The sequence below is a fragment of the Myodes glareolus genome, chromosome 5 (genome assembly GCF_982192425.1).
Source record: "Myodes glareolus chromosome 5, mMyoGla1.1, whole genome shotgun sequence".
In the NCBI taxonomy this organism is placed as follows: domain Eukaryota; kingdom Metazoa; phylum Chordata; class Mammalia; order Rodentia; family Cricetidae; genus Myodes; species Myodes glareolus.
In genome coordinates, this window is record NC_142030.1 from 54,385,290 (window position 1) to 54,404,678 (window position 19,389).

General features: G+C 48.3%; 2 protein-coding genes across 5 annotated transcripts in view; both read right to left on the reverse strand.

The window, feature by feature from the left end:
• Positions 1-7,109: 7,109 nt before the first annotated feature.
• On the reverse strand, positions 7,110-10,807 carry LOC125391523 (protein SPMIP1). The gene is made up of 2 exons (XM_048420840.3): positions 9,922-10,807; positions 7,110-7,801 (listed from the first exon to the last, which is right to left on the reverse strand). Exons 1-2 carry the CDS (start codon positions 10,388-10,390, stop codon positions 7,683-7,685), a joined length of 588 nt encoding a protein of 195 aa, XP_048276797.2. The 5' UTR covers positions 10,391-10,807; the 3' UTR covers positions 7,110-7,682.
• Positions 10,808-15,517: 4,710 nt separating this feature from the next.
• Positions 15,518-19,389, reverse strand: part of Flnb (filamin B) — a 140,057-nt gene continuing 136,185 nt past the window's right edge. For all 4 annotated transcript variants that reach the window (XM_048421316.3, XM_048421315.3, XM_085687960.2 and 1 more), the window contains 2 exons: positions 17,992-18,195; positions 15,518-16,740 (listed from right to left, as the gene is read on the reverse strand). In XM_048421316.3, the coding sequence (XP_048277273.3) occupies positions 16,553-16,740; positions 17,992-18,195 (392 nt within the window). In that variant the 3' untranslated portion in view covers positions 15,518-16,552. The remainder of the gene's footprint in view (positions 16,741-17,991; positions 18,196-19,389) is intronic.

Here is a 19,389-nt window from a genome sequence, read left to right on the forward strand (position 1 = left end):
ATCAAAAGGGCCCTGGTTAACTTGGGAAAGACATCTTCCCCCAAATCCCAATTCACCTCCAAGATTTTGTTGAGATGTATATTGTCCAGTTTATCTCTGAGACTTTAAAGGAGATGACAAGGCTGTTGAGAAGTTGGCACTCTTTTGAGTTCACAGACCCACACAAACTTTCCAGTGTCCAAATGGTAAAGTAAGCTATTCACATGCAAGCCTATTCTGGAGAGCAGAGCGTTCCTTTACTCCAAAGCACCAACATTTCCCTAGTTGGTGTGGCTAGGACAAGAACCCTGGGTGATGGACTTGAGACTCGCTGAGTAGGAATTCAGGGCGGAGTGATCTGGGCATGAAAAAGGTCTTCCCTATGCCTCTGACTTAGGGGTCGACCAGTCTGGACACCCTGAAGTTTCCTCCCAGACTACATGTTCTTCTGTCTCTGCCCACTAACAGGTAAGAGTCACAAACAGGTGTCTCTCCAAGCTGTCACTCTGCCACACTCAGCCAGGACAAAGGTCGCAGACTGGAACTATTTTTACTCTTCATGATAGAATGTTGCATGAACCTTCTATGTATCTTGATCACCAGGCCTGACTGTGTGTGTGTTTGTGTGTGTGTGTGTGTGTGTGTGTGTGTGTGTGCACAAAAATCACCTCTTCCTTTAGTTTTGTACAAAGCATGCTGATGTGCAGGCTCTAGATATCGAGAGCTGGGAACCAAACCCAGGTTGTCTGCAACGTCAGCAAGTGCTCTTAACCACTGAGCCATCTCTCCAGCCCCAGAAGCTTTATAAGCAGGGCTCCCTTCATTGTAGGTAGGCAGCTCCGGATCTCTGGGTACCTATTATTTCCCTTTAGCTATTTAGAACCAATGGTGCCAAGAACCCCTTGCTTTGCCATTGTTACAGAATAAGCATTTTGGCAATGAGCTTCAAGAAAAGGGGATACAATTACGTCCAATCCTTGTAATACCTTCCTCTTCCATACCCATTTCCTGTCTCTGATACAGTGACCTTCACTGTGTCCCTTCTGGAAGTGGGGCATGAGGGGGCTTCTTCCACACAGAGACCCTCACTCAGATCTCTTCCTTGAGTTGAGGAAGGCAAGAGTTGTAAAGTGCTAGCAGCGCAAGCATGAGGATCCGAGTTCAAATCCCCAGCACCCAGGAAAGATGCTGGGCATGATGGCATGTGCCAGTGATTCTAGTGCCGGAAAAATCTCTAGGGTTTGTTGGCTAGGCAGTCTTGTTGAATTGGTGAGCTCCAGGTTCAGGGAGAGACCCTGTCTCAAAACGAAGGTGGAGTAGTGAGATCATACCCAACATAGATCTCTGGCCTCTTCACACACACGTGTGTGTATGTTTAAGTGTACACACACAGTTGCCAAATTGGGGGCTGTATTCCGTGTTCCTCTCAAATTAAGGAAAAGGATCCAGGTCCAGGCAGGTGTATGGATGGAAAGTGGGGTCACTGACAGAAGCTCACAACTGAATCAGCTGCCGAGTTGAATCTTCCATTTACTATCATGAAGAAGCCAGCATTTCTAAGCCACTTATCTGCGGATCACATTCTGACTTTGGCAGCTGTGGCTTCAACCTGTTAGATTCAGAGAAGCTACAGAAATGGCATAAGGGTCTGAATCTGTGCCCATACTAATGTGAACACCACACACATGCACACACACATACACACACAAGCACACACATACGCACGCACACACATACACACATGCACACATATGCGCGCACACACATGCATGCACACACAAGTACACACATGCATGCACACACAAACACACACACGCATGCACACACACAAGCACACACATGCACTCACAAACACGCACACACACACAAACACACAAACCTCTGCATCCCAAGAACTCCTTGCTTGGCACATGTTTACCATCTTGCTTGGCTTCTGGCTGAGTGATATGAGCCTGTGTTCCCAACAGATTGCTGTGTGTGGGAGATATATTGAGTCTATGGAAGAGTTAACTAAGACAAGACATCATATAGATGTGCTATTAATGTCATATTAATGTTGTATATGTGTGTGCATGTGTAAAATTCTCCAGGGACAATACTTCTTGAAATCAAAACATAAGTTCAAGGTTGCCCTTGCTGCTCAAAATTGTATTAGCAATTGTACCACTTTAAATTAATCAATCACATAAGAATGTGAGACCAAGTTCTGACCATTCAGAGTGAGGCACAGGACCCGTTTGCATTAGGAATAAAAACCCCAGGGTGTGCTTGCCTGCTTGATTTGACTGACTGTGCATCCTTCTGCAGCAAACACTTTTTACTTGCCAAAATATTTTGGATCATACGGTCATTTACTTGAGATCTCAGATCTGTTTCTTACAAGCTAAAAGTAGACTTCAAGACAAAACCACAAATAATAGCTAGCATTTGCAAAGCTTGATCCACTCCAGTCTGTCTCCTTCCCTTCCTCCTTTCCCTCTCTCCCTCCCTCCTTCTCCCTCCCTCCTTCTCTCTCTCTCTCTCTCTCTCTCTATCTCTGAGAAAAGGTTCCATGTATCCCAGGTTGGTCTCAAACTTGACTACTTAGCTGAAGGTGACCTTGAACTTCTGATCTTCCCGCTTCACCTTCTGAGTGTTGGTATTATAGATACTGACCACCCTGCAAGGTTTTACGCGTGCTGGAGGTCAATCTTAGCACTTTATGTACACTAGACAAACACCCTACTCACTGAGTTACATCTTTGGCCCCTAGGCTGTGCCCTAAAAAGATGTTGCCTAGGGGCTGGAGAAATGGCTCAGTGGTTAAGAGCACTGACTGCTCTTCAAGAGGACCCAGGTTCAATTCCCAGCACCCACATGGCAGCTCACAACTGTCTAAAAATCCAGTTCCAGGGGATCTGACACCTTCACACCAATGAACATAAAATAAAGATAAATAAATCATAAAAAAATTAAAAAGAAAAGAAAAGAAAAAGATGTTGCCTGGGCAGGTGGGATGACTCAGAAGGTAAAGACTTTTGTTGCCATACCTGACAACTTGAACCTGATCCAGAACAGACTTGATAGAAGGAAAGAATCAACTCCTTCAAATTGTCCTCTGACCTTCACTTGTAAACATGCCCCCATAAATAAATGTAATTAAAATTAGAACATCAATGTAAAAAGTTGTAGCCTTTGCTATCTCATGGAATTTCAAGCACAAGGGGAAGAGGGAATGCCTGATGTTATATACAGTCTATAGTTGAGAAGTCAAGCAACTTCCCCAAGGTCAAACAACTAGAGAATATAGAGAGAGCCCAGGGTTTACTCATTTATTGCGCAGGGCTAGGCACAGCTTCTGGGGTGTGGGTTGGGGAACACAGTAATTTTAGGGGTCACAGAAATGATAAGTTTCTAGTTGAAGAAAAATTTAATACATACTGTTAATGTTTTCCTTTGTAAAAAAACATAAAAAATAAAACTTTTGAACATTAATAGAGGAATGGACCCAGGAATGGAACAATAGCTAGGAACCAGGAACCAGGAGTCCTAACAGGACTCTTGACTTGCCTTGCTAGCAGAGCCAAAATCAAATCCAGGTCTGTGTGCCTCCAAAGGTCACGATCTCCTGAGTGTCCTCTAACACAGGCAAGGAAATCCAAGTAGGGATGAATAGTAAAATAAATGCTGGGCCAAAGCCAGGGCGTACGCTCTTCTATCGCCACCTGGTGGCTTTTCTGGAAACTTCGGCTTAGCCACGGAGTTTAGGATGATGACCCAGGAAGCAGCCGATGAAGGCTCTTTGCATCTGTACTCTCTACTAGAGCGGGGCACTGGCTAGGGATCCCTGTCTAGGCTGTCACGGAAATTCATACATCTTGCTTTGCTCGTACACGCGCACATGCGCCCGCACGCACTCCTCATCGCTGACAACCCCGAGTTCTATCAGTATTGTTCGGGGTAGACTGGACTAATACAAGCAAACCGTGAGCCAATATACAATTTGAAATCGTCCAGCGGCCATATTTTTGAAAACTAAACTAATATATTTTATAAATTTAAATCCGAGGGTCAGTGTGTGGGGGTCGAATCTAGCCGGTCTGACTCTGATTTGGGTCTTTGCTGGTTTATAGGCTCACTGCCAGGCCCAGCGCTTTTGAATGCTCTCTGGTTGCTTTTGCCTTACTGCTGAACATCTGTGTGGGTGGGACCAGAAGACTGCCAACCTGATAACATTCACTCTAGGCCTTCACAGGAAAACTGATTCAGACAGTCTGTCATATCAATCTTAGAATTATTGATTGGCTTGTTCATATCCCCTACCATACTCAATCTTCAAAAACCAAACAAACACAGACACACACACACCCAGGTGCCTTTTATCCTCAGAAACTATATCAGCATGCATAAGGCATTTAAAGTGCTCAGTGACACACGTGTGACTTACGAATACCAAATTGGAGATGCAGGCTTAGAAAAAAATGCGTGCAAATTCCATATGGGTGTTTGCTAAGTACATAGATGGCCTATCTGCCTGCCTGCCTTTCCCATCTCTCTTCCTCTATCCCCTTTCTTTGTGCGTTTCTATGTGAGTGTATGCACGCATGTGTGCATGGATCTGCATGCTGAAAGTCAAAAGAGGTGAGGGCGTCATCCTCTGTCACCTCTCACCTGTTTCTCTGAGGCAGGCTCTGTGTGAACTTACTCCAGTGATCTTCCCAGCTGCCGTGCTGGGGCTACAGGATGTTACAGAAACGCAGGAATCTAAACTCTAGTTCATACAGTTACACAGCAAACATTCTTGACTGCTGAGATATTCCTCCAGTCCTCCTCCTTCCCCACCTTTCTTCTTCCATTTTGATACAGAGTCTCAGGTATTGTAGGTGGCCTTGGGTTTGCTGTACAAGCAAGGAGGTGACTTTGGATTTCCGATCCTTCTGCTTCCACATCCAAGCGCTGCGGTTATGGGAATGTTCCATCAAGCCTCCTGTGTGTGGTGCTGGGGACCTAGGGGTTGAACCCAGGACCTGGTGCAAGCCAGACAGTCACTCTACTATCCGAGCTACGTGTCCACCCCTCAGTCCTTTGTGGCTCGTTTTCTAGGGAGATTTTAGGTATAAAAATTAGGGATAGCAGTCGTTTATAATGAATCTACTTCTCAGTCCACACCTTTGGCTTGGTGCTAGTTACACGGCACTGCCCCTGGGATAACTGAGGGAACACTCTCCACCCAAGATGGTCGTTTAGTAGGGAACAGTGGATATACAGAATGTTCATCAAGAATGCCTGTCCTCTCCCGAGCAACCTGTGTACTTGTTGCTAGAGAAAAATCACAATCCATCACACACACGGATAGAGTCAGGCACTGAGCCAAACGCTTACAAAGTGTGATGCTGTTTAATGACAGCATGCCAGTGACCTGCTGCAGGGAGCTTTCTCTGTGCTCCAAAGCTATTCACCTTCCTCGCCACAGCCCTCCTCACTCTCTGAGTGCCAGGATATGCCCTCTTCTGTCCCAGGAGCCCAGCCGAAGCCTTGTGCTTTCAATCCAATGGCCCCAGAGAACCCAGTGAGTGATTGGTGTTGGAATAAGTTGTCCAGCAACTCTGCCATGTCAGGCTGCTGTGAGTGCCAAGGCGGCCTATGTCCACCATGGTCCTTGGTCACACTGTCTGTCTTTTCCTCTCTCCCACTCAAGATCATTGTCAAGATCGATCAGGGAAAACCAGGTAAGTTAGTTGTACTTAATATTTTATGTGGTCTAGTTGTCTGTGAGATTTCAGGATAAGGAGCAAACTAGTAAAGGCCTGGAGAATTCCCCTAGCGGTGGCGCTTGAGAGGCTCGTTTGTCCGGTTCACTCTCTGTTCAGACGGAGGGGCTGCCCCCTTTGGATTAGGATGGAGAGCTCCACAAGGCCCCGACTTAAGGAAAACCTGTGAACATTTTGGTTTTCGCAAAGAGCTACGTGAGGGTTTGGGATCCCTACAGATGGATGTCGTCTAAGCATTGAGATACTGCGATGGCAGTACCTGATGGGATTCCATGGACCACTATTTCCACATCCGGGATTACACCTGGGAATGCTTTCCAAGCAAAAAGAGGAAGGCCCAACAAGGTGGCTCTGATAACGGACCCAGTAAGGACTGGCTATCAGAGGGCAGGGGCGATGAGCGGAATTAGGAGTATGTTGGAGTCCTCGCCGACAGTGTCTCGTGCTGCCGCCTGATTTGGAAACAGTAGGTGACATCATCTAGAGTGATGCGGGCCCCAGTCCATCATGTCTGATATCCTTATACAACAGGGGTGTGAAGACAGGTCAACCTGACCCATGTGACACTGAAGGCAGGTTAGAGCAGCGCTGTGTCAAGCCAAAGAGCACAAGCCTGCCCTCAAGCCATGAGAAGCATGGAGGCAGAAAAGGGCTCCTCTTCCAGATCCAAGGGAGCATGGCTCCATGGATCCCTTGGTTATTGTCCTCCAGCCTCGAGAGTGGCGACACAGTGAGTTTCCGTTGTTCAAGGCCTCCTAGACTTTCATAGCCTGGGAAAACTACGACAGGAGGATACAGGGAGTTTTATATTATGGCCATGACTCCAGGATAGCACACACCGGTTGTGGAAGAGATGGGCTAGATGTTTAGAGGTTCTTTCTCTTTATTCCTTCCTGGGTTCGTGATAATGGGACACCATCCACCATCACCCACCTGGACTCTGAAGTCACATGACTTGGTTTCACTAACAGAATGCGAGAGGCAGTAATGCCTATAAACATCAGGCCAAGGCCAAGGTGGTTAAGAGTGGGTATGCTTGGCCATTCACAGTTCTGGAAGTCATGGGAAGTTCACGCAATAGTTGCAGGTCAGCCTGAGTTCTATGTGAACCCTTACCTCAGAAAAATCAAGTGAACAAAACCCCCACATATTTCCAGTGTCTTTACACCCTCCATCTTTCTTCCCTTTCCCCTGGACACAGAGCACTCGAAAATGATTCTGATGTGTTTCATTGCCAGAGCCACCAGATGAGGGCAGTGTCTCCTCTAGATGAGTACCTAGGAAACTGTTCACTTAACATTTGTCCCAACTGGACTTTGGTGGGACAAATACATCTTCAATGAGTCTTTGAAAAAGCTCATTGAAGTATTTTCAATGAAGGAAAAAGAAACGTATCTTTATTTGTTTAAATAGTTGGCACATAGGGGCTGCTTGTTGCAGCATGCAGGGCAGAGAGGCAGGGCATCTCTGACTGAGGCAGGGGCGAGGGAAGTCGCCAGAGAAGATGGCAAGTTCTTTCCTGAACTGTAGAATACACTGGGACAGAGCGACTCAGCTATAGATCCCATCAGTTCAATTTAGAGAAATAAACACTAGGAGATCGTTGCTTTCCTCAGCACCTTGTGGGCTAAGCAAATTTCTCCACTGTCCAGGCCTGCTGGTGCAACTTGGCATCTCATTGTCTTCCCCAGGAAAAGGAGCAGCATTGCTGGTGATGGCAGGATGGGGGCAGCTTTGTGAGGAGTGGAGTTCTCTGTGTGTAGATGGGAGCCACAACATAGGCCAACGGTACACGCCAGAGGTGTACGTCTGTGGTCACTTCTTCACGTCACTCTCAGCCAAGGAAGCAAGGCTCAGCAGAACACGGAGTGAGGTAGGGCTGGCCTGCAGCATCACCCACCTGGCTGGTCCAGATAGGAAAAAGAAGCCACTGAGGCCCTTTCCAGGCCAAGTTCACATGAGGTCATCTGTTCGCCGCGAAATAGGGAAAATGCTACTTTTGATGTAAAATGACTTTGCGATGGGTTGAGTTTTGCCGTGAGTTGGAGTGCTATAATCCTTCATGACATCCCCTGGAACACAGCAGAGGCCTGGATGAAAAGGGGTCATCACCATCCTCCTGCTAGACTTCCCCACCTTCAGGAGGTCACTCTTCTGTCACTCAGGAGTAGCCACTGCCTCTCCACTGGCCCCTGCCTCTCCACTGGCCAGTAGTCCCTGGCCCCTTCCTGAGGATGCTCGGAACTTGTGACCCAACAGCTAAAGGCTAGTGCGTGCACAACGTGGAACGTCAAGACCTTACACTTAAGTCATTCCGGCCGTTAACCAGCTGGGCCCCTCACCCAACTCCAAGCTCACCTGCCATGTTTTACCTTCCTGCTACTCTCAGATTGTCCCACTATCCCACTGAACAGCAAGCTCTCTAGGGGCTGCCTAAGGCCAAACTAGCTCCTCAGATGCCCACCACTGCAAATCCTGCCTGTTGAACCAGTAGTAACAGTCATAATTTAATAATAATAATAACACTAATAAACATAATGCTTGTTACTGCTTTATTGTGCACTTAGTATGTGTGAGGTATTAGTCAGTTGTTTTATATATACATAAGGAAATTTCTGACCGACCCAGCTGGGACCCAGATAATGTTCCGACTCTCTTTCCTGTGCCTTCTTTGTACCCTCTTGGATGAGCTGCATCTCTGTTTATAATTAGGGTAGGGGACAGTATGAGTCAGCAGAGGGTCGTTTATCTGTTCCCCAAGTGACTCCTAAATTGGGTTTGTGTTCAGGGTGTGAGGTCAGAGGTTTATGAAATGTTCTAGAGAGTCTGGGAGGAGCTTTGGGCTTAAGCAGACAATGGTCTGCCTTCTGGCTACAATCCAACATGACCGTCACAGTCAGCGAACATTCAGAATCAGGCTTCCAGCAAGGCTACTGACATTTTCGAGTCTGGGTTGCTAGATAAAGCCTAGACTACCCAGTCACATTTGGATTGCAGATAGCTACAAATAATCTTTAGAGTATGGTCAGACCATATTTACTGTACGCTCATGCAAAAAGTTATTTGTTACCTAGAATTCAAATGAGCCTTTGTATCCTGTATGCGTATTTGCAAAATCTACCAACACAGCGGGTTTGCAGGCAGCGAGCGTGGGCCTGTGAGGCGGAGCAGGAGAGGAGGTGCTGGCCACTTTGAGATGCTCTCAGTGAGTTCAGGCCATCAGGTCCTTTTTGGAAGAGCACTATGCAAAGTCACTACCCAGGACAAGACTTAGTAGGGGACCTTCCTGTTTTCTGTCTGCCAGAGTCGTCTCCCAGTCCTGCTCTCCATATCCTGAGTTATCGCTTACTCTCCCAGCTCTGAGGGTCAGTGTGGTTCACAGACAGGCAGCATCGGCAGCATCTGGGAGTTAGTTAGATGTGCAGAAACAGGCCGAGGTTCAGTGTGGAGCACTTGCCTAGGATGCGGACAATGGCCTGTATCCCATCCCCAACTTTCGACAACTGACTCCTATGCCCCGTAAGGACCAAACAAAACCAAACCAATACCTCACAACAAGGCCTACAGTCTATATCTACTTCTCATCTGCCTTCCATGGAGTCAGAGACCATGTCTGTTTTGCTCTCTGGTTCATGCCTAGGGACTGCTGCCTTAGCAGCTTCTGTAGACTCACCAAGCTGCAGAAGCACCAAGTGGGTTCAGTGAGTCTGCCTAGAAGGCCCTGGGAAGGCTTCCTAGCAGAGATACTATGTAGTGAGGCCTGGGAAAGGAAGGGGAGGCCGTGGCGCATGCCTTTAATTCCAGTATTTGGGAGGCCTCTGTGAGTTCGAGGCCAGCCTGGTCTACAAGAGCTAGTTCCAGGACAGGCTCCAAAGCCACAGAGAAACCCTGTCTTGAAAAACAAAACAAAAGAAGAGGAAGAAGAAGAAGAAGAAGAAGAAGAAGAAGAAGAAGAAGAAGAAGAAGAAGAAGAAGAAGAAGAAGAAGAAGAAGAAGAAAGAAGGGGAGGCAGGGTGTGTTCCAGGGAACAAGCCAGAAACCATGTGCAGATAGGAGGTCTCCTGGTCCACTTGTAGGGTGGTGATCTCGTTTGGTTCTTTGTGTCAGGAGCGAGATGAAGAGAGTGAGGTTGGGGAGGAAGCTCAGTCCTGCCTGCCCAAAGCCTAGAGTGGCAAGAGTACAATGGTCTTACCCACATGCCAGCCATACTCCCAGGAAGACACCATCGGGTACTTGTACTTCTTCTCTGGTATCAGGCGATTCCGCTCCTTGAGGTACTGGGTCCGGCCCTGGCCATCACGGGAGATGCCTTGGAAGAGCAGCTTCAGGGTGGCTGGGGTGGGGGGCCTCATTTCTAAGTCCTCTGGCCTGCCTTGGGCTGCTGAGTACCGAGGGGATCTCCTGGCCTGCCTCACTCTGTCTCCCTGGACCCCCTCGGTCTCTGGCCATCCCGCCTTTACCTCTTTTCTCACAGGGGAACCAGTGGCAGGCACTGGGCCGGCTTTCACGACTGACCCACAGGGTGCCTGCCGGAACTGCTTCCTGGTCCTGGACCCCTCTGTCAGGTACTTGTGACCATAGCGGAGATTCCAGGTGGCCCGAGCAACCATCTCCTTCTTTATCCGCTCCCCCCAAAAGGCTTCGCTTTGGGGGTTAAACATTTCCCTAGTGCTAGGGAGCCTAGAGGTGGGAAGGAAGAGTCTTCTTCCTGAAGCTCAAGTCTGTGTTTGGATGGATGGTGTCTGTCTCCAAGGAAACGTGTAGCCAATGAGAGTTAAGCTGCCAGGGCTGCTAGACAGCCCTGCTAGACAGGACAGGGTAGGATCCTGAGGGGACTGGTGTCACCTATTGCCAAGCCAGGCCAGGTCAAGTTGAAACAGAAAGCAGAACCACGGTGCAGTATGATGGCTCCGTGGGTAAGGGTTCTGTCGTGTAAGCCCAATCAATGGCCTGGGTTCCATCCTGGAACTCAGAGTAGAGGAAGAGAACTAGCCCCCAAAAGCTGTCCTCTGATTTCTTCTGGCGTCTCCTCACACACATCACAGGACACATGCACACACAAACACATGCACACACGCACAAACACGCAGGCGTACACACACACGCATACACACACACTCATACACACACACACACACACACACACACTTAGTTTTTAATAATAAATTAAAAAAAGAGAGCAGAGCCTGGACCCATGACTCTCCCAGGGTGACAAGTGACAGGTGGGGGTGTCTCATTCTTTACCAGGGAATCATATGCCAAGTATTCCCAGAGGACACACAGGCGTCATGCCTTCTTCCACACAGTGGACCCTGAAGTGGCTTGCTATATACCAGGCACCCAGATGAACTAACAGCAGCTTGGGTCTGAGGCTAAGGGGTTTGTCGTGACAGTTCTGTAGTCTCACTCATCAGAGGCTCAGCCTTGCCACCTGCTAGCCAGTAGCCTGCCTGTCTGTGCACAAGATGATGGTGGGAGTAGACTTTAGTATGAGAAGAGTGTCTCGCGGTGTATAAAGCACTCAGGCAGATTCTGGTTTGCAGGGCAATCTCCATTAATGCCAGCTGGGATGTACTATGTCCCTGCCTGACTGGGCACTATGCTGTGCTCTGAGGCCTTAAGCCATCTCCTTGTTAATGACCAGACCACTGCTGTTTCACAAAGGCCCCAGACTGGGCCCTTTGCTTCTTTAGCATACTCTTTACAGGTGTTCAACCAGAGTTCCTTCAGATGGGGAAAATGGGGGGGGGGTCCAGTGACATTAAATGCTTGCGCTGGGACAGGATCCTGTATCTGTCAGACTTTCAGGGCTGTGATCAGAATATATAAGAAAATCTTAAAAAAGAAAAGAAAAGAAAAAAACTTAGAAGGCAAAAACCAATTTGTTGTGCCTCAGCTTGGCCTGGTCTACAGGAATTTAGCCCATGTGCTTGGGCAGATACTCTACCTCTTTCTGAGGGCTTTGGGTGACTTCTTGGCTCTTAGGTCAGGCTGCAAATTCTGGTTGTTCTACTAGCCACCCGGGATTGCATCTGAAGTCCCATGCCTTCCTGGCTGTGCCTGACAGAGAACTGATGTCCATCTCCAAGGTATTTTCCCATTTTACAGATGTGGGCACTGAGGTTCCGAGGCCATTCCCTGGGGTGTCTTGGCTGGTTGGCTGCAGGGCTGGGACTGTTTAACTTGAACCCTTTGCCGAGGACTTCACAAGTTCTCACTGATGATGTCCAGATCCAGCCCTCAGCAGGCTCTGGTTCCACGGCCCCATGGCTTCTCCTAAGCCCCACAAGAGCCAAGTGTTATGTTAGGGCGAGTGGCTTGCGGAAAATCAGGACAGAGCAGGATGTGAATCTCCTAGCCTGGGCTTAGAACCATCACATTACTATCTTTTCCCACAGACCAGCTTTCTCTCAAAGGGACACCCATTCCTCTCCACTTTGGGGAGCCAAGTTACCTCAGCATCCTTCCAGGCGCCCTGGAAGCCCTGGCAGCCCTGGCTTTCCCAGGTCTGCTGGAGGGGGATGGTAAATGGGCCGAGAGGAGAGGTGTCTGTTTTAGCTTAGAATATAAGGTCCCACTCTCTCCCCATTTTACAGATGAGAACACAGAGGCCATTGCCCGAGATGACTCAGCTGGCCAGCCACAGGGCTGGGACTGAAATCCAGACTTGAAATTGTTACATGGGACACACTGCTTGCAAATCCTCACACACCGGGTCATTCTGTTGCCCGGAGCCTCTGTCACGCTGTTCTCTCTGAGCACACCCTGCCCGGGTTTAGCTGGACCCAAAGAATGTGCCCCGCCTCAGTAGTGACAGGGCGAGGCAAGGCATCCTGGTGCTGTAGAAGGGCGGGTGGTCAGACAGGGGAAACGCGGGCAATAAAGGACCAGAAGATTCTTTGTCCTGGGGAGATAAACAAGTCCAAAGCTCAGAGCACCCTGGGATACGTGCCACAAGTCAGACTTGTAAATTCCAGGCTCCTGGCTGCCTTTGAGAATGCTGAGGAAGAGAAAAAGGGTGTGAGGGGTGGGTCCCCTAAATTCCATGTACATGAGCTGGTCCCCATGGGCTTGGGGGCCCAGACAAAGCAGAGAAGGAGCTTTTGTTTGTCCTTAGGATCCCTCCCACCATGCATTTGGCCAGAGATTTAGAGAAAGGCCAAAGAGAAAAACTGAATCCAGCTTGCTTAGAGCCTTCCCTGCCTCTACTTTTAACATTTGTAAGATAAAAATTATTCCATTTTATTAGGCGATGCCCACCTTGTTTTTTGAGGTGGTTTGGAACTAGCCAAATTAGGTTAGGCCAGCAGGCCAGGGAGCCTGGGGACCCAGCTGTCACACCTTCCGGAACAGCATGGGGGACTCTGGTGGATGCCATCAATCCCAGCCTCCTCATGTGGGTGCTGTGATGGAACTCACGTGTTCTACCACTGAGCTGTGGTATATTCCCAACTCTCTGATTCTCCCACTTAAATACAGATTTCAGGGACTGAGCTGGGGGCATGGCTCAGAGGTAGCGCACTTGTATTAGATCTGCTCACAAATTAACAACATCAACAAAAATAACCTAAAACAAAACCCAGAAAAATCCACCTCCCCAGTGCTGGCTTTGCAAGGTGTAATAAAACAACCCGAGGCACAGGGCTAGAACACCCATGGTTTGGATCCTGTTGATTCTTAAGGCTGAGCAGTTTTCAAAGGAAATCAAATCCCCATGTACTGAACTGAATAACAAATAAATCAAAATGTGGCTCTCAAGGCCTCTTCTGAAGTCCAAAAAAACAAGGGGCCAAGGACTAATATGTGTAAGTGCACTATTAATGAACATTTACTCCCTGAAGTCACCTAGGTAAGCACTTCCCTGAGCTGCAGAGGACAATCTGGGCTCCCAGGACGGGTAGGGCAGGGCGGGTACTGGCTGCAGTTTCATTGGCCACTGGAGTAACTTCCTAGACTCATCAGCTTCAGCTGGGGAACAGGCAAACATCAAGTCAGGAAGGACCTGGCACCAGGCCCACCAAGTTTCAAAGTTTTCAGGGTATTGACACAAACAATAGCCTGTTTCCATAGCAACCACGCCCAGGTGCAGATAAGAGCTGCCCTCTGGTTCTAGGCACTGAGCAACAGGTCTCCACCCTGTCACAGGCAGCAATGGCAGGGCTGTACCCCTAAGGTAAAACTATCATCACCCACCAGGTGCCTACAACCAGCAAACTCTCACACACCCGTGTATGAGGCATACCACTGCCAGCAGGGGTTGTCCACACAAAGTAACAAGCAAAAGAGTGTTCCCACAGATCCCGGTGGAATCCACAGACCATGGGAACCAGTCAAAGGAGGTGTGCTCAAATGGCCAGTTACAAGGCAGTGTTTAGATTCTGGGACACCTTACACCAACGTCAAAGCTGTTATTGTACAAATTCTGCTTCTCCCAGCAAACCTAGTCAGGCCAGAGGGGAGTAAATGAATGGTGGCATCCTTGTGCTTCTCTGGCAAAGCCAGCATCACACTAGACAGGTATCTGCGTGGATTCTTCATGGCCCACAGCCTTACAGAGGCTAGGAGTCTAGGATAGACTTTCAAGGCACAGAGGAGAAAGCATACCTCTGCCTCCCCTCCCCTCCCATCTCAGAGGAAAACATCATTCCACTATGTAGCCAGGTGTAAGCAGGAAAAACAACCACCCACAACAAAAATACAACACAGAAAGCAGAGTAGGGGATGTAGTTTAGTTGGCAGAGTGCTCGTCCGGCACATACAAAGTTCAGTGTTTGCTCCCGACACAGCATACATACAGAAAAAAAAAAAAAAAAAGGAAAGGTTTGAATTCTTTGTTGGGTTACATAGGGAGTTCCAGGCTAGCCTGGAACACACAAGACCCTGTCATGTACATATACGTACCACCAGTAAAAAGGATCCAGATGCCCTGCCTGAACCTCCAATCCCCTTATTCCCAGACTGACGGCTTTGGGGTCACCATGGGTACTGCCAAGGGCTTTTGTAGGGCTCCTGCAACTCTTTCTCTTTGAGATGCTTCCCGGCAGTGCCTTGAGGGTAGCGCTCCCATTCTGGAGTCAAAAGGAATAGGCCCAAATCTGTTTCCATATGAGTTCTGGGTTTGTAACTGTGAGGTGTAAATTGAACCCTTGTTAGTTTTGTCATCTGTAAAATGTCAGCTGACCACTGTGACGAGCAGTAGACGGAAGGCTAAGCACATGGTGAGTCATCAGCAATCATTTTCCCTGGCACCGACAGGGGCGAGGGAGGGGCAGATGGTTGCACTCAGTACTGTGTCTAAGGCAGTGGAAGTGTGATGGGTTGAAAACCATTTCTGAGATCGCAGATTCATGGGTATTAGGCAAGAAGATTTCTTAAAAATCCATAGTTTCTACTTGGCTTTTTTTCTTTTTCTTTTTTTTTGGCTTTTCGAGACAGGGTTTCTCTAGCTTCGGAGCCCGTCCTAGAACTAGCTCTTGTAGACCAGGTTGGCTTTACACTCAGAGAGATCAGCCTGCCTCTGCCTCCTGAGTACTGGGATTAACGGTGTGCGCCACCACTACCTGGCTCTACCTGGGTTTTATATCTAGGACTCCAAAGAAGTCATGTTGGTAACATGGCCCATGTACCCTCTTGAGTCCCCTTGATTCTCACACCGGCCCTGGCTTCTTAGGAAAAGACAGCCCTTTGCCTGCAAGAAAAGTCATGCCCATTGTCAAATCACATTGCCCGCACGGACAGGAGATGGGAGAGGCTGACTGTAAAGAGTCTAAGAACGACAGGCAGCTATATACGGAGCAAACATTTTATTTAATAAGTTATAAGATACAGTTTCCAGTTGGCATTTGATTCCAGTTTGGTCTCCCTGTCTATTATGCCTGTGTCCTTTCACATCCGGCTCCAGCTGCTCCAGTTCCTGACAGGTGGCTCTTACCACCCACACCTCTCCAGCTGCTGTGTCTTGGTGCAGGATACTCACTTCACCCCGGCCACGTCCATGACAACATCCACAACACCCCGTTTTTGTTAACATTGGCTCCCGCTATTTGACAGCCTGGTGATCCTTCCCACAGCCTTTAACGAGACCTCAGGTGAGGCCACATGTTAGTGTCTTGGTCCTTACGGCCTCTCATGGGTCCTAACAGTGGTACCCACCCCTTCCAGCTTTTGCAGAGGGGCCTGGCAGTAGCTTATCAGTGGCCTCTGCCATTTAGCAGAAGCCATGAACTGAGGGTAGCTGGCAGTGGCTCTGCCTTTGGCTACGACTACGTGTCATCAAGGCTGTTTATAAAGCAGTAGGCAGGGGCAGAATTCCAAAAATGGGGTACAGGGTTGTTCTGCATGCCTCTTGCACCTGAGTTGGCATTGGGATGAAGTCAAAGTGACCAGGGCCCGTGAGGGAGCGCAGAGATGCAATGTGACCTGGGTTGGATGGTCTTATTGTCATCTAGTCTTGAGGGAACTGGGTTGTAAGGGTCTTTGGCAAGGGTCCTCTTCTGCAATGACATTCTTGTTTGGCAAATGCTTGAGTAGACCAGGAGCTTAGGGGAGCCAGTCAGTCTTGCCCTGTTCTTAGACCTTTGAACTCAAGAGTCTTGATCTGGAGTACTCTGCACTTTCTTGTACCCAGTTTGGTTTCTTATGATGTCCCACATGTCCTCAAGAGTCAAGTCTAGGGCACTGAAGGCACTTGGAATGAATGGGAAGGTTTGGGGATGGGGTGTCAGGCCCACCAGCAGGCTGAGGACATTGTAAAAAAAAAATGAATTGCAAACTAGCGACAAAAGCAACTGGAAGGATTCCTCCAGGATTGGATGCAAGCTGTTTTAGGGTACAGTGACGTGAAAGGGGCTACCAGGGATGTGTTCTTCCCCCCACTTCACAGCCAGGACGTAGTCTCCTCTCTCCTTGACAACGTATGTGACATTGTATTGTTGGTTGCCCACATGTTTCATAGAGACCTCTTCACAGGGGGTGGTGGGCCCATGGACCCCGATCAACAGCATGTTGGACCCTAGGGGAAGAGAAAGTTGTTACTGACCAATGAGTCAGGCAAATCAGAGAGAGTACAGGAGGGCTGTGACTAACAAAGGTAGGGAGGCTAGGATTACTGACTGAGCCGGGGTGATGACACCGTAGTCCTCTGACAGGTGGCAAAGCATCACCATTGCCAGTAGACACAGTCTGATTTGGATTCCAACACCAGCTCTGACACCCTCTACCCTGCCCCTGGTTTTGGTGACCTTAGACATGAAACATCTCTCTACCTAAGCTACAAATCAGGAAGGCCACTAACTGCCTCTTTGTGTGTGTGTGTGTGTGTGTGTGTGTGTAGGGGGGTTGAGACAGGATTTCTCTCTGTTGCCCTGACTGTCCTGGAATTCACTCTGTAGACCAGGCTGGCCTCAAAGTCAGAGGTCCACCTGTGTGTGTCACCATGCCCAGCTTCACTAGCCGCCTCTTAAAGCTTCTGGACGTCACAGAAGTGACTGAGTCGAACCCTTAGCACATAGGGCTACAGCGCTGCCAGCTGTTGGGTTCTTTTGCTTTTGAAAGACCCTTAAAGAAAGAATTATGATTCTCACTTGAGAAAAGAAACTGACTTCTAGGGGATTCCGTTAGCCTACCCAAGAAAAGTCGCTACAGAGCTTTATGAATGAACGAAGAGACAGCTGGACTTCCAGCCCAGGTATGCTGGGTGCCAGAGTCAGGCCTACCAAAACCTAAGGAAATGCTCAGTTTTAAAGATTCACTAATATTATGTGCATTGGTATTTTGCCTGCCTGTATGTCTGTGTGAGGGCATGAGATCCCCTGGAACTGGAGCTACAGTCATGAGCTGCCATGTGGATGCCGGGAATTGAACCTCAAATTCAATTTGGGTCCTCTGGAAGAGCAGCCAGTGCTCTTAACCACTGAGTCATCTCTCCAGTCCAAATCAATTTTAAGCCATGATTAAAGCAACTGGTGTCAGAGAAAGGGGCTAGGTGGCCAGTTTAGTTTGCTCATCTGAAAAGGGGACACTACCATCTTCCATCTGTCTGAAATGGGGACACTACTGTCTTCTATTATGTCTTGGTGAAAGAATCAAGAAGTGAAAACAAGGAAAATCAGCTAAGAATATTAAGTACAGAAGGGCAGAGGAAGAAACATGGTTATTTGTAAGTACGGGAGAGATCACGGAAGATGCTGGTGGAAACCCTGAAGTAGGTGAGGAGTCTATACTCCCCCAGGGGAGCCCTTCCCAGCAGCCCCGCAATGCCTACCAGCTTTGCTGCAGTCCACCAGGAAAGAACTCTTCTGGCCCACGAAGGCCTTTGAGAGCCCCGCCCCTTTGGAGGTCACCTTGCTGGCATCTGAGGATGACTTAGGGGTGGCACTATAGCAGGTTTCCGTCGAGGACCTGGTCACTGATTCCACCAAGATGGATGAGGTCTCGTTGGCGGAGCCTGGGCCGACAAGACGCTGGCCTAGAGCATGGGAAAGAGGAAGGCATGAATGGTCAGATCAATGTGTGTCTGTGTGGGGTGTGGTCCTGTCAGCCAGCCGCCAAGTATCTCTCTTGCAAAAGCCCTAAAAAGCTCCCGTACCTCGATACAAAACGACTCCATCAGCATCTCAAATCCGTACATCTTATGGTGCAAGGGTTCAAATCTTAAGCAATCTATCACCATCCATACCCCTAATAATTTTTGGATTTTTTTTTCTTTTTGACAGACTCTCACTTAGCCAAGGCTATTCTTGAATGCCTGATCTTCCAGTGGTCTGAGATTCCAGGAGTATACTACTATGCCTGGCTCCCAGCCCTTGCATCATCACTTTTTAAAAGACAGGGTCTTACTAGGTAGCACAGGCTAGCCTCAAACTTACAATCTGCCTGCCTCAGCTTTCCGTGGTGGATCACAGGTATATATCACCAAGCTATGTCCTCTAGATCCTTGGGGTCTTACCCAGACAACTAGAATCTGGTTTGCTGGGCAAATGGGCCAGGTTCAACAAAGGCTGACATGGTTGAGTAATTTCTCCAAAGGCTAAAGACCCAGTAGCACTCACATCTTGTTGTTTCTGTGGAATACTTATATAATGCAGCATAAATGGCGGGGAGAACAGAAGTTGATTCCGAGCATGAGAGAGGATGGCTTTCCTTTCTGAGTTTTTTAATTCTTCTACAATGAGCTCACGCCACTTGTATAACAGGGAATCATGCTGCACATGGTGGGCACCCTGAGTTTTACTGTTTGGTATTTATTTTAGTGTTTTTGAAGAAGGTAGGCGTTATAGAATTCTTTTATTGTTATTATGTGGAAGGTGAAGATTAGAAATAAGGCTCCAATTAAGCAAGTGCATGTCATTCAAATGTGTAAATATGCCTTCTTTTCTGCCAGAGACAGAAAACCACCTAGCACTGTTTCTTTACTTCTTCTCTCCCGCACTCAAAGGGCATTTTCCCAAGTTGGAACATACCGGATTCAGACATAATATTTTTTTTAGTTTTAAAAAAGGTTTATTGATTTAATGCGTATGAGACTGCGTGAGCTTATGTGCACCCACGCGTGTGCAAGTCCCTCTGCAGGTCAGAGGACAGCGTTGAATTTTCTGAACTAGAGACACAAGTGTTGTCAGCTGCTGTGGATGATGGGATTCCAGCCTAGGCCCTCGACAGG

Excerpts from the sequence above, each read along its gene's own strand:
- LOC125391523 (XM_048420840.3), bottom strand. The coding sequence starts at position 10,390 with ATGTTTAACCCCCAAAGCGAAGCCTTTTGGGGGGAGCGGATAAAGAAG. Across the intron at positions 7,802-9,921 it reads GGAGTATGGCTGGCATGTGG|GGGATGTCATGAAGGATTAT; the intron begins GTAAGACCATTG and ends GCTGTGTTCCAG.